Source organism: Lissotriton helveticus, chromosome 5_1 (assembly GCF_964261635.1).
Source record: "Lissotriton helveticus chromosome 5_1, aLisHel1.1, whole genome shotgun sequence".
In the NCBI taxonomy this organism is placed as follows: Eukaryota; Metazoa; Chordata; class Amphibia; order Caudata; family Salamandridae; genus Lissotriton; species Lissotriton helveticus.
In genome coordinates, this window is record NC_136065.1 from 578,476,406 (window position 1) to 578,491,904 (window position 15,499).

Below are 15,499 nucleotides of genomic sequence, written 5' to 3' on the forward strand. Positions count from 1 at the left end.
TATCCCCTGTAGTTAGTCTGGAGACAGGACAAGAAAGGGCCTCTCTGCCTTCAGAGAACAAAGGATTTTGGGGTATAAATATTGGGACCCAGTCCCAAGAACTTTAGATCACTTCTGGGAACAAGAAACCTTTTGCCAATGAGAAGAACCAAGGAAGCTGTAGGAGTTTGGGACTGCCCTTCTGCCAGTGTGCGGTTTGCTGGGTTGGCCTGCAGTGGTTTCTTCAATGCCAAGGAAAAGGAGAAGGAACTTTTTAAGGACTTTCATTATCTACAGAATATTCTCCAAGGGCTTGCCTCCTGCTGAAGTCTTAGGAACAAAAAACTTCATCTCCAGCGACCCCCTGAATTTCCTTGCGGAGAATTCTAAATGCAGAAGCCTGCGTGTCGCTGGGAGTGGGATGCAACGAGAGGAAGCATGTCGCTGCCGCAGCTGAACTCGTCGCATCACCGGAGTAGCGCAACGCCATCGAGAAAGCGTGTCGGAGGGCCTGGCGCGGCTCCAAAGTACAGAGTCGGCCCAAGGCTGCCAGTGCGTCTACGCATCGTCACCGCATCGTCGCATCAAGGGCGGTATCTTCTGGCATCGCACCAGGATTATTGCATCGAGGCACCATCTTGCGCATCGCAACCGGACCACAAGCCGTGAATCTACGCATTAACCCCGCACTGGTAAGGATCACAACGCATCCCCTACTCTGCGCAAGCATTGAGGCACGAAGCATCATTTCCCCCGGATCACAGAACCGACGCATCTCCCCTTTTGCGAGCCTTTTGTTCAGTTTGCATTACGCATCCAGGTACTTTGCTGAGAACTTTGTTGTATTTATTACCAACTTGAACTAAGTAACTTTTACCATCTTTAAGTCAATCTTCAGTACAGTGTTGTGGATTTTTGTCGTTTATGGTCTTGTGTTAGGTCTATATAAAGAATACTTATTTTTATAAAACCTGTGTTGTGTCCGTCTGTAGTGTTTTGATTGTATTACTGTGTATATTCACAAATGCTTAACACACTGCCTCTGAGATAAGCCTGTCTGCTCGTGCCAAGCTACCAAGGCGGTGAGCAGGGGTTATTTAGGAGTGTAATCCCCTTATCCTGACTTAGAAGTAAGGGTCCCTATTTGGACAAAGGTGAATACCATTGCCAACTAGAGACCCCCCGATCTAACAATATCAATATTGTCCATTCTTCACAAACTAAGTCACCTTGAGAGATGTCACTCCAAAAATATCTAGGTTCATAGCGCACAAGTTACTTGTGTAACAATATATCTGTAAGAGACATTAGTTAGTGATAGACTCCTTACCTTAGAATATCCCCAGGTGTCAGACTGGATCCAGAAAGTTTTTTCGTCAACAGTAGTCTTGCGCATCGGTAGGCGAACGGCTCCACGCACGTCACTGGCGTCGTAGTCGCCGAGATGACGTCGCTGGAGCTACTTAGAGGCGCCCACAAGCGCTGTCACTTCTGTACACGAATTTCTGCTCCAGGAATGCAGAGCCATGCAAGATACTGACCAATGGTGCATTGAAATTAGGGCCCTAAAAGGGATGACCTTAACCCTAGAAATCAGTTTGCAGAACGGGGAGAAGATAGGTGGGGCGGTAAGGAATCTATCACTAACGTCTCTTACAGATATATCGTTACACAAGTAAGTAACTTGTGCATCTGAAATAGACACTTTAGTGATAAATTCCTTATCTTAGGAAAGATACCCCAGCAATACCAACCCCGGTGGTGGGTCTGCGAACAAAGATCACACCAGAAAGTCACGGAGAACAGAACGGCCGAAGAAGCCATCTCTCCGGCCTGGGCGGTCAAGGCAATAATGCTTGGTAAAAGTGTGCAGCGAGGCCGACGTAGCTGCCTGACAGATGTCTTGCAGGGGGACACACCGTTCCAATGCAGTAGTAGCTGCTGTACCCCTGGTAGAATGGGCACGAAATCCCACCGGAGGTTCTTTTTTAGCCAGAGAATAACAGGCCTTGATAAACAAGACGACCCAGCAGGAGATCATCCTCTTGTGTACAGCCCGGCCTTTCTTGGCGCCCACGTAGCCAACAAAGAGCTGGTCATCCACCAGGAACCGTTGTGTGCGATTCAGGTAAAATGAAAGTGCACGTTTTGGGTCCATACGGTGGAGCCCCTCTTGTTCTCTGGAAGGATACGGAGGTGGAAAGAAAGAGGGAAAGGTGATAGTCTTCCCAATGTGAAAAGCAGTGACAACTTTTGACAAGAAGGAAGGGAGAGTGCGAAGCACAACCTTGTCCGGATAGACTGACAGAAAAGGAGGCCAACAAGAAAAAGCCTGAAGGTCACTCGCACGCCTAGCCGAGGAGATGGCAACCAGGAAAGCAGTCTTCAGTGTTAATAAATGAAGAGGACAGTTATAAGCGGCTTCAAAGGAGCGCACATCAAAAATGTAAAAACCAGATTCAAGTCCCACTGCGGCATCACAAACGGAATAAAAAGGAAAAGGTGAGTAATGCCTTTGAGAAATCTTTTAACAGGGGACTTGAAAAGAGGGCTGATCAGGAAGCCTGATAAAGGCAGAGATTGCAGAAAGGTAGCCCTTGATAGTACCCAGAGCAGAGCCCTGCCGGGCCAAAGAAAGAAGGAACAAAAGGACCTCTGAAAGAGGGGCAGAAAGGGGATCCACAGCCTTTGCTGTGCACCATGCCACAAATTTGTTCCACCTGCAGGCGTATACAGATTTAGTGGAGGGACGCCTGGCTGCCAGAATGTCATCACAGACTTCACCGACATCGTGCGGGGACAGGCCGTGCAAGACTTAAATCCGGGCATCCCTATGCACCTGTAGATTGTATATATACTTGAAAACAGACAAAAGTCCCCAAAAACTCAGTAAAAAAATGACTGGGTGTACCGCGCTCTCCGTATCTGAGCTTGCTGGTGCGGAAAAAGAAAGAACTGAAGTCAACGCTCGTGGGCGCTTCTAAGTAGCTCCAGCGACGTCATCTCGGCGACTAAGATGCCAGTGACGTACGCGGAGCCATAAGACTATGCCTACCGACGTGCAGGGGTACTGCTGACGAAAAAAACTTTCTGGATCCAGTCTGACGCCTGGGGATATTCTAAGGTAAGGAATCTATCACTAATGTGTCTCTTTCAGATGAATACAGTTAATACAAGCTCGACATGACATTTACAGAGGTACAATATTTGAACGTATTTATAAAACTACGACTCAAATAAAGGGTATAAAAATCACATTTCCCGATGACAAAGGAAGAACTTGAACAGCGACACAAAAATGGTACTACGAACCTTTTGGTTCCCAGCAGAAGGGCTAGAAACAGGACACTGTGTGTTGCCGCTTCTTGGTGTCGCATTTTTCTTGTTTTCAGTCTTGACAAGGTCCTGGAAACAGAAAGTACAGGTCACACTGCACTCCACAACTGCAGGTTATGAGAAGCTAACATGTTTTACCTTTACTGGACTGAAAATGAGTAGTCAGAAAAAGTAGCCAAACCAAAGTATGTCATGTTGGCATTGGTAAGCTGACATCAGGGCCTAACAGTTCAAGAGTGAGAGCTTCTCAAACAAGCACGGATCTGACAACAAACTACGCTGAAAGCAAAGGGTGACCCTGTCTCAGCAGACTACCTGCCAGTTGTATATGTCTGTGGCTACTGGAATGAATGCTTAACAGTACAATTCCATCGAAAAAATGTCAGCCTTTTTTTTTTTTAAGGTCGGGCCTAGCGGTGGTGCGCTTACGCTGCTCCCTCTGCGAGGCATGCAGTAGTCGAGTATGCTGTGTAAGCATCGCCTTCTCTCTGCCTATATTTTTGATTGGCTGGTGTCATTGTCCTTGGTAAATGCTGGTTTCTGATTCATTGTGAGGCTTGTTAGATCCTCCTTGTAACCGTCCTGTCTCCATTTGTGACCACCCATGACAACTGGATCTTTTACTTGGCTCCGTACACCGTCTGCTTTATCTAGTAGTTTTTTTATCTGTTTCCTCAGCGCGGCGCCTGCTTTATGGAAAACCGCGCTCAGTTTATTTATTTTAATTTAATACTGAGTGCGGCGTCCAATTCTGTGACACCGCACTCCGTTTAAATGTTATTATTCTTTTAACTTCTATAGTGAGCGGGGTGCCCGCTTCAGGGACACCGAGCTCTGTTTTTTGTTTTTTTAAACTTTAATACTGAGCACGGCGCCGCTTCAAGGACACCGCACTTGTTTTTTAAATTTGTTTTTTAACTTTAACACCGAGCGCGTCGCCCGCTTCAAGGACACTGCGCTCAGAGTTAAAGTTTAAAAAAGAAAAGAAACCGAGTGCGGCGTCCTTGAAGCGTCGCCGCGCTCAGTTTGAAACTTAAAACAAGTATTGCAATGCAATAGGTCTCGCATTTACGATAGTTTAAGGTATTGGCATTGTAAATGATAATGCCTTTTATTTACGTTTTAAAAAACAAAAATAGGCATTGTCCTATTTCATGCCAATAGTTTAAACTCTGGTAAATGCGTAACCTATTGCATTGCAAATGCTAGTGCTTGAAGTTGTTGGTACGAGGGGTTCAGCAACGGTCCTCAAAGGCCAGACCCATTCTAGAGGTACAGGGGGCTTACTGAGAGGGATATTAAATACAGAGACTCTAAGCTGTTGTTATTTACACACCGTGGTTATCATGAAAACCCGGACATGGGTCCAGCCATTCTGCAGGTAGGTGCCTGATGACCATATAGTAACACCACTCTCAAGAAAGGCAAATCCAACGCCCTGCCGAGGGCATGGAGCTGCTTAACAAGTGGATCCTGCTGCTTTACACAGCACTCAAACTGAAGGATGTTTCTGTAGTCACTGTAAACTTCCAAAAGTTACAGAGCGTGCACTGACAAAAGTTTAAAGACATACAGATGGTCTGTGTGAAGCGTCTCGTATATGTTCTTTAGCAGAAAAACAGTAATAAATGAATAATTCTATGGGAATATGAGAACTGTATTTATAGGCAAGAAGAGCGAGTACATGAGCTCCCATAGTTGTACATGTCTGTGCACTAAAAGAGTATTAAATGAATTCCAAGGGAAATATTTATATTTATAGGCAGATAGATGAATGGCGGGAAGGATGAGACGATGGATGAGCGGATGGATTAGTGGATGGCAGGATGAGCGGGTGGACGACAAGGTGGACAGCTAGAGGGAGGGACAAGTGAGTTGATAAATGACGAGGTTGGCGGGGGCCTGTTATGATAGACGAATAGGTGACGGGAAGAGCGGGTGGAGAAATGGACGAGTGAGCAGCTGAGTGGATGAATGAAGAGATTGGCAGGTGCATGCGTAGGTAGAGGAGCAGGTGGGTTAGTGGCTGGGTGTTCTGATGGGTTAGTAGAGAGGTTGAATTTGATTCATCTCCATGGAGTAAGGTTGTAGTAAAGCAGCCGTGAGTCCAGGTTATCACCCAGCGTGTGTGTTTAAAGACCCGATTCAGCTGGACAAGAATGCAAAGGTCTGAGGTGTGAGAAGAATGACATTGCTGATTTCTGGCCAGCCAATCTATGTATTGCCCAGTTTCTAGATCACGGTTATTCTGTCAGTTTACAAGTTCCTAAGCACTCTGTTAGCTGATCGAGGACTTGACACTAGGTGCTTAAACTCGCAGTGACGTCATCGGTCAGACCTTGTTGTCCTCTCAGTACTTTTCATCTGCACTATTTTTGTATGTGGTGTCTCCACCGTTACACTCTCTGTAAGTCACGGTCCTAGAGCAGGGGTGTCCAGCATTTGCCCAGGAAGACTCGATCGATGCCACATTTTTTAAGGAAACCCCTTTGAATGAATTCTCACGACCCGTGTGGCCAGTAGACTGCAGCGCCCACGGAGAGAATGTAAAACATTACAGGAAAAGGGGCCTGAAAATGGCTTCGTAGTACTTTCAGTGAAAGGGGAGACTCAAGTTGGCGAAATTGCACTTTGCCTGTAGTGCTCAAAATACTTGCATCGCCTCACTGTAAGTAAATGTACACCATGTGAAGCTATATATCAGACCAGATAGATTTAAACTATTTTCACCTGTGAAGCACCTGTTATCCTTTGATAAGTAAAGGACCGTGATACTCGTTTATCCAATATCACGAATGCCAGCGCAGGTTGTTCTGAATATTTTCAGCTTTGGTTCATTTATGAGCTTCATGTACAAAAAACACGATCTAGGCCAGAATGGCACGACTCGCTCCCTGCCCTGTCCCCTTCATCCATCCACTGAGCATCGACTGAGGCCCCAGCAGACCTTTTGCGCTACCGAAACAAAGAGATGATTTACTTAAGTCATTTTACTCAAACGATATTCATTATCGCTTGACCTTCTCCCAAAAAAACGGGAAATAAAAATGTCACATGCTTCAGGACACCGGGGCCGACATCTGAAGACCGGAAGTGTCCGCGGAAATACGTGACGTCTGTTCGCCCTAGCACGGGTCCAGGCAGCACTTGGGGAGCAAAGGTGGGCACCCCTAATGTAGACGATAAGCAAGGGGAGTGTGTGTACACTCCAGACACTTCACGGGAAGTGAAAACACCGATAATGATTTATGTTCTGAGATTCTTGTACTTTAATCACATTTTGTGCACATTCCTCTGCAGTAATTTGTAACATGGAAATTTAGCAACCATTTCATTTCATAGTAAATTGGGACTAAGCAGATTTAAATATTTGTGACGCAAATTTTTTCTGTATATGCTGCTTGTGTGCAATTCAAAGGGCCAAAACCATGGATTCTGCTGGTTTCCCAATGTTTCACCAGTATTGAATCAACAAGCATTTGCAATGCAATAGGTCTCGCATGTACGCGAGTTTAAGCTACTAGCATTGTAAATGACAATGCCTTTTGTTTGTTTTAAAAAACAAAAATAGGCATTGTCATTTACAAACAAAAGGCATTGTCATTTAAAATGCCAATAGCTTAAGCGCGCATAAATGCGTGACCTATTGCATTGCAAATGCTTGTTTTTTAGTTTCCTCGACTGAATTTTTTTTTATTCTAGAAAGAAACCACTTCACTGGGGAATGTTTCTGCTACAATTCTACCAGACTCTGCCAGAAGTGAATTCATTTAATTGTTCACTGTGATTTACTAACTGCATATAACAGGTTAATATCGAGAAACTAACACGTTTGGATTGTTACCAACTTATGTACGTGGACATACAATGAAATACACAAAATTGTTTCCCATGCCATCGATCTGCTAATTGCACCAAGTACAAACTGAAAATTTTAATTTGCGAGAATAAAGTAGGACATTACTTTCTCAAGAATCGGTAAATTAACTTGGTCCTTGCAAATGTGGTTTTCCTGTATTTCTATACTTAAGTTGCTGATATATAACAAAAAACTTAGCCACTGGGCCCATGGAGACATATCTATTTACACCACAGGTCGTACAATTAAGATTACAGGATCATGGAGTTAAGCATCTACAATCTTGTTATTTTTGGGAAAGAGGAACAGCTCTTCATTAAATAATTTCAAAATAACCTTTTCGGGGAACCACACCTTTATAAAATAATACGAAAACCCGCATCAGTACATAGCAAAAGGTAAAAAGCAGAGAATGGTCAAACTATTTCAACACGATCACACTGAAAGATACACGTTAAGAAGCTTTGGCTAACTGGATTTTGGTTGAAAAGGGCATTTCCTACCCGAGCACGCTTCCGCTCGATTAACAAAAGACACACAGACACAACATATTTAATGAATAAGATGTATGGACCAATGGCTTGAAAGATGAACAGGTGATATATTTTTTTATGAGTGATGGAAATCAATCTATACAGTTACAATAGAACCTCGGAATGAAACCATCTCTACTGTTAAAAATCGGGGTACATTTTCGTCCAAATACTCCGATTTTAAGATTGAGATAATTCCAGACCAATGCAAGAGTCAGTTAAAATGAAGATGTCATATAAAGTGTTCTGTTTAAAACTTGAAAAAAACAGCTGTGGTATCTGGCACATAATAAAGAACTGCAAAAAACGTATTATAATTGCCTATAATTAGAAGACATGCCGACACTTCAAATTGTGCCCCACCCCCCTTTATTTTGCACTCTCTTCCTGTTTGCGCTGCTGAGTAGTTCCACGGTGTATTAAAACGTCTGTGAATGCTCTGAACACGAAATTAAAGAATCTAATACAAGTATAGGGTTTCCTTTTATTTGTACCAATATGAATTAATTGCCTTCTTACGTCGTTAGCTATTTAACAAGCTAGTAAGAGATCATCTCCCTATAATGTACCACAGTTTCTCTGTATTCTATCTTCAAAAATAGCCCTTTCCTGGGGCAGCCTAGGGTGATGCTGAGCAGCCACACACCTCTTAATCTTTTCAGTCTCTAAAGAGAGGAAAGTCGATGGTGATATCACAAACTGACAGATGAACATTTTTGGGAGGATAAGGTAGCTTTTTAGGGTTGGTTATCTCACTGAGGGCATTGGGAGGCACACTTGTTTAGAGTATGAATTGGGGGAACCCTCCCGAGGTGGTTTGGTGGTGCGAGGACCCCAAAACAAAGACTGGTGTGTGTAACAGTGCTATCGAGTCTGACAAAAATGTAAGCTTCCCCCATTACCAGGAAGCAAATTACTCTTCCTCCTAGAGCATAAACTCCAGGTGTGCAGAAGAAAAAACAACGTCAGCAGAGCTGGCCACCACCAGTGTTTAACCACTGTAAGGACCACTCCTATAAAGTATGTATGTGAGCATAGCAACATTGGCCAAAAATCAATACTTGCAGCAAAATACACGAGCTCTGATTTTGGCAAGGGAAAGAAAATGCTTCGGTCCATCTTTGCTATGTCACAGACTGATAAGATATATGAAGCAGATATTTTCCAGATGGGCTCGAGCCACTGACTTCTGAATGGTTCTCTCTTGTTCTCCAACATGAATCCCGGTGGTGACAAAATATATGACTAATGCTAAAAAGAAGTGGTTGATGAAATTCAAAAATGTGACAACAGCCAATTAGAGGCGCTTCCAGCACGGTCGAAGCATGTGGATTAGTGGGTAACAACTACCAAGTTTAAAGTGTGAACAAAAACAGGCCTTGATTTAAATGTAAATGTAGTTGAGCTTATATAGCGCACAGCTACCCGCAGTGGGTGTCCCGGCGCTTGCTTAGGGAACCCGTCCTGGTATTCCCCTGTGAGATAGCAGGGTATCCACAAGGTGAAAGTCAGGCATCCCGCCGCGAGGGGCCGTTGTGGAGATTAAGCAAGCTATTGCCCAGAGTCGCAGAGTGTGAACCCGTGAGTCGAGGAGGCACCAGGGCGAGAATTATCGAGTCCGTGGAATTTTTAGCCCAAGACCCGCCGAGGCGGGGAATTGAACCCTGGTCCAGGATCGATCTCAGCTTCCGGGTCTGCTGCCTCTAACCCCTGAGCCACACTTCTCCAGTCCTTGGTAGGGGTGACAAGCCGGGCCTCTACCATGCCTCATTTTGACTTTAGGCTGCCAAAGGTGGAACAAAGCACGGAACTGACCTGGCAAATTAGTCTGAACAGCCAGACGGACATCCTAACTTGCCTGGTCGTCTAATGAGAGCAATGTTGCCGCTCTGAGCTGGGCAACCACTGAGCCTTGATGGTCCTCTGTGAATCCCCTCGTCCTGCACGCATGCGCAAGTAAGAGGGGGCAGCAAGAAGTTTCCTAGTTTTTAGGAGGGAGCCGGTAATGGATGGACTTCTATTGCTGCCAATGTAGTAGTAGAAGGGCGCCCCTCCGAAGCCTGTGGGAACAAAATTCTTAAAAAGAGTAGGATGTAAAATGTCTAAGCTACTTCTATTAAAGTGATGGTTCGACATTCATGCAGTAGCCGGCAAACAAAATGCAAAATGGGCTCCATTACAAACAGCAGCTGAGAATGTCACTGCCTTGCTTGCTTTTGGGATTAAAAAGAAGAAAACAAACAAAATCCAGAACAATGCCGTTCCAGTTCCGGATGCCAAAGCAAAGGCGTCAACAACAACAAAAAAAGCCCATCTGTAAGGAATACCAGCAAGTAGCTACGTGAACAGGGATTTTAAATATGCAAGTCCCCATCAATTTAGGAATCAAAAATATGAATTGGGTCTCCGTGAAAATAAAAAGATCAATGGAAAGTCTGTAGCGTGGTGAACTAAGTCAGGCCGTGTGTTTGGTCACACAACAGCAAAAGGCCTACTCGATGAAACACCAAATTGCACCAGAGTCCAAGGCCATGTTAGAAAAGTCATTTGTACCTGTTGCGATTGTGTACAGTGCAGACACCTCCTGGAACAGTAGATATTAAAAAAACACAAAATAATTAATGCTTGTGGATCTCTCAGATCTCTTGCCTTTGGAAATGGAGGCTAAGGAAAGATAGGACCCCAAGCACATTGTGAACAAGCATTGGTAAAGCCAACTGGTTTCGCCTATGCAAGATCTATTGGCTTTTTCAATATCTTTTTAGACAGGTTGCATTGCATCACAGGCCGCTAACATGGCTGAAAGTAATTAAAAAAAGCAGTGACTAGGCCAGTCCAGACCCCATCATTGCGCTGTGTGTCCCTTTTAAGCTATGTAACCTATGTTGCACAGCAGCCCGGGCTGCTGTACAATATGTCCAAAAAAGCACAGAGGGGCAAGCAACACGAGGGAGGTGTTGGTGGAGGAGAGTGGTAATAGCAACAATGGACAGTGGGAGGAGAGCAGGGGGAAAGCAACATGAGGGAGGTGTGGGAGAGGGAGCAACAATGGACAGCAGGAGGAGAGGGGAAGCAACACAAGGGAGGTGCATAGGAGGTGGGAGGGAGCAGCTACAACAGGCAGTAGAAAGAGGGTGGGAGGAAGGAAATATTAGGGAGGTGTGGAGAGGAAGTAGCAACCACAGACAGCAAATTGAGTGGGGGAAGCAACACGAGGAAGGTGCAGGGGAACAAGGAAGAAACAGCAAGATAACAGACAGCGGAAGTAGGGCGGGCATGAGAGGGCAAGCGCAGGGACGGTGGGAGGAGGAAGGACTGCAGACATATGCACTCTTCCAGTGCATTACAAAACAAGAAAGTAAAAAAGTACCTGAAGTAAGCGGCTAGTGGCAGGGCCCTGGCAGGCACTGCACTTGGTCCATGCTCCAAGGAAGGGGCAAACACTGAAATCCCAGGAGGAAGCAGGCAGTGTTAACCAATAAGAAGCCAGAAAAGGAGACTGGCGTCAAAGCCAACTAATGGTACGTAATGGGCGGACTAAGCCGGTTTTTAACTACTTTTTTTGTTTACAAAAATGTTGCCAACATTGCACTCTGGCGAAACTTAAAAATGGATGTACAACATTTGTGAGACATCTTAAAAAATAGGCTGTGCATTTCTCGCGAACAAATCTAACCTACGGTAAAAAATCATGTGCTCTCAAGGTACTGCATGTTGTGACACAGAAAATGCAACAAGCTGTCTGCACTACAGTAGCGCAGCTACCCTTGGGTCAGCAATCAAATGCGGTCAGTCGGGGTAGATTAAGAAACAGGACTGAACAAGCTTCAACTTGCAGAAAACTATATTCCCATATTAAAGTCTGTTTGGAGATAGCATTCAGGAGAGGTGGTGAAATCGTATTGGACCTCCATGTTCAAGAAGAATATGTGGTCCCTAGAAGCAAGGTACATTCTAAATTTTAAACTTACTTCAATGAGGGGACCCGTTTTCCTTGTTCTTTTCTGCATCTGAGTTCATTCTTTACACGAGTCATTGGACTCAATCACAAAGTATTTTAGGAGTGAATGGCAAGTACGAGACACCTTTAATCTTAACACACTACACTAAAAAAATTAGGGAAACAGAAGAGAAACAATCCTCCTAACAACTCAAAAGAAATATTTTAAAATATACCAGGGTAAACCATCAAAGAACATATATCCTCATTGCAGGCAAGGACCCATATCCAGTCTATAGCTGGATTGATTTAAAAAAGGAAGTGTGTGAACTTGTGATGAAAATAAATCATGTATTAAAAAAAAAACCAGGAACGTAGGAATGAGATTGTGTTTGTTGATTTAAAAAGTATTCCCAACTATTAAACAAAACACTTTATAAAATAGATGGGTGAAGACAACACAATGACCATGCTACCATTCTACAATAAGTATATAATGATTTATGAACAGATGAATTCATGTAAATCCTATAAATAGGAGCAATACCTCACAAAGGGCATCAGAAGAATGTTTCGATTTAGATCTACTTTTCCAGCAGCGGGAAAGCACGTAACACTTAAAGAAAATTGTTAAAGAAACAATTATTTTTATACAAAATCTGCTTACATTTCAAACTAAGCAAAAAGTCATATCCTAGGTACAGGCTTTAGGAGTTTAGAAACTGTGCAGACATGATTATCTACATTTAAAAAAAAAAAAAAAAAAAAGTTTAGAGGTCACGGCCGTTATCCCCAATTATTAACATTTAGGTTGCATGTGTCTGGCACTCCAGTATCGACACAGAGGTAGCTTAATCAGTTCTTACCACCTTTTGTGAGATTGGAGTACCACAGCCATGAGAACTGAGGAAAATAGAAGGAAGCTTCCACTTTTCAAACTACAAAGGAGGACGTAACTTACATGAAAATGCACGGTTCCTAAAAAATACATTTCAAGAGATCTTACACCAATCAGTTTTGTTACACATTTTTATGGTGGAAAAGCGGTTTGGAATATAACTATGCCTTTTGAGTATGACCCCAATAGTTTTTTTTCCGTGAAGTTATTGTAATAGAATTTTAGAGGCATTCAGCAGTATTTTCTCTAGTCTGCTACTTTCTACGGTGGCAATAACATGGAATGCGACCGATATCCTGTAGGAATACATTTGTCAATCTGTGCTTATTAGCGTACTTGTAAAAGAAAACATATTAGACCACATTTCATCAGCATGGCATTATATATATATATACAGTCAGTTTGGAAGTAGAGCTGATGCAAGGGATACAGGATGCTAAAGATCCTCAAGGATGTTGTAACTGCGATGACATTGACGGGGGTCTTTCTGCAACTACTCCTCGGTCTGCAAACGGGGTGATGCAGTCCTGGCCAAAGGGGTCGACGTCCATTGAAGTCCTCTTGGTTCTAGTAGAATTCCAGTCGCCCAGTATTGCACTTACATCTAAATACTTCCCTCGACGATAACTTGTCTTCCGAGCGAAAAGCTGCACTCTGATGATGCTCCCGGGTCTAGAAGACACTGGTGCAAGTTTGAGCAGCTTCCCCTGGTCTCTTGTGCTGCATGGCTGCGGTTGGTGATGTGAAAATCCGAGCTACCAACTTGTCCCAGCAGGCTTCTTCAGCTGTTGTGGCCCTGTGCTGCTAACAGAAGGTCAGCCAACTGACCTTTGGAGGCTCTTGCTTCAGCTGGGCTCTGGAGATGACTTCACCATGAGCAGGACACAGCAGGCACAGTTCCTTTTTCATTTGCTAGCCACCACGTTTACCAGGTGCAGTCTACATTGGTGCAGCCTCTTTTCATTGAGTCATTGGTGCAGCAGGGAAGTCCTGAAGCCACTCATGTTGAGATTGGAGTTCTGGGTGCCAGGGATGCCTTTTTTATGCTCCGAAAATGCCTTCAGCGTAGGATGGGGTCAGTAGGCAATGGGTTACCAGGTTCCCTGGCTATGGATGACTCCTGCTTTGCTGTGCTGACCTCTTGCCTGGGTGAGAAGGACTGGACCTGCATCTTTCCAACCTAGAATGACTCCATAGACTAGTTGGCTGGCCTCCCGATCTGAAGACATGAAAGGCTTCAGACGACCTTGAATCTGCACCTGGACTCTGCCTTCTATGAGTCTACCCTGTCAAGTGGTGCCTCTCCAATTCTGGACCCTTGGAGGTGGACTTATGGTGCTTTAGCAGCCTCTGTGGATCCACCAGAACAAACGCATCTCTTCTGCATTCCAACCCTGAGCAGAACTGATGCGTCTCTGCTGTAGTGTGGTTTGGACACCTTGCAAATCCCCACATCGCCATCATAACTGCCACAGCATGATGCATCCTTGGCACAAGACCTCACATCCCTCACCGACAGTAGCCTCAAAAACACTGAACTCTGAATCGCGGCCTCACAGCTCTAATTAATCATCCCAACTGCTCAACAAATCCTCAATGCCAGACTTCGCATCGCAAGCCCCGTCGAGGGGATGTGTGATGACAATGCAGGTCCTCGAATTGCAGCCTCTCCGCATCTCGGGACAGACACTTGCCTCTTTGACACAGATTCTCACAACGCTCCGCAAACGAGGATTTAAAGTACTTTGTTCAGCGGGCCTAAGTTAGTCCCTGTAGCCGGCCTGTGCTACATTGTGGTTGACCTGAACTTGTGACTTTGTCCACGTTTGGCGCAATCAGATATCCAAAGGTGTTACTTTGTGCATTTTGGTGCTTTTTTTAACCTAAAACTTAAAAATAAAATATCGCCGGTTTTACTATTTGGATTTTTCTCTTTTTCTTGTTCTATTCATTAAAGGGAATTACAAAATTAAGCTCTATTTTCTAACCTGGTGTGGAATTCTTTTTGTGAGTTATTTTCACTGTTTACGGGTTGACATGTTGCACAAAGCAGTCAAGTTAAACCAGACTGCTCTGTGCCAAGCTACAAAGGGGTGAGCGCAATTTAATTTGGGGTTTGCTTGTGCCTTACTCTAAATAAGGATTGTGGTTGCTGCATGGCCAGGGCCAACACTCCAGTAAACCAGTAACCCAACTTCTACTCTGGAGTGGTGCTGTCTCGGAGTCAGACAAGAAAATAGGGTTTGGGTCTCCGGGTGACACCAGTAGATGAGACGTTGGGAAGACACGGTTAGTGTTGGTAAGGAAGCTAGCTGGCGGTACCCCAGCTGGGGAACTTCTCAGCTCCTTGGGGCCCAAAAGCACACCTGTGAGGGCTGGGGGCCCAAACAAGGAGTGCATGGCCAAATAAAACTCCTTTAGTTAGGCAGGGGTCTCTCTGGTGAAGGCGGGGAGGCGCAGAGCAGACCTGGCCTCCAGCTCCATAGGAGGAGTGCAGGAGCAGGGCCTAGAAGCTTTAATGAGAATACTGCGAAAAGCGCTTGGACGACTTCTTGTGCTTTTTCAACTTAATCTACTTAGATGACAATGACTTCGACTTTGAAGAAGACCGATTGCAAAACAGACACTGTGAACAGCCATCATAACTTTCACATGATCGGGAGAAGGCCTTCTTGTGCTGTGCCGTTTCGAGTTTCATGGCTCGCTCACGGATATCCTTTGGATGCATCGACGGACAGCTGGCTCACCAGACATACAAGTGGGGATCAAAAACCGATCATTCTGTGACATTATCCACAAGATTTAGGGGATATGGACCTAGCATACTGGGCATTTTTTTTGGGGAACTTGCTAAAAAAGACTCGAAAAAAAGTAAAAAAATGCTCAAAAAGTGACCAAAGTAGCTCTCTGGATCCACTCTGTTGGCGTGGAAAAAAAGACGAACTGATGTCAGC

General features: G+C 44.5%; 1 protein-coding gene across 2 annotated transcripts in view; it reads right to left on the reverse strand.

Annotated features, from left to right (window-relative positions):
• KIF20B (kinesin family member 20B) overlaps positions 1–15,499 on the reverse strand; it is a 608,549-nt gene that overhangs the window by 40,108 nt on the left and 552,942 nt on the right. The window contains exon 31 of one of the 2 annotated variants that reach the window (XM_078642919.1): positions 3,292–3,384. The exons of the other annotated variant lie outside the window; for it this stretch is intronic. Within the exon in view, the coding sequence (XP_078499045.1) occupies positions 3,292–3,384 (93 nt within the window). The remainder of the gene's footprint in view (positions 1–3,291; positions 3,385–15,499) is intronic. 2 annotated transcript variants of the gene reach the window in all.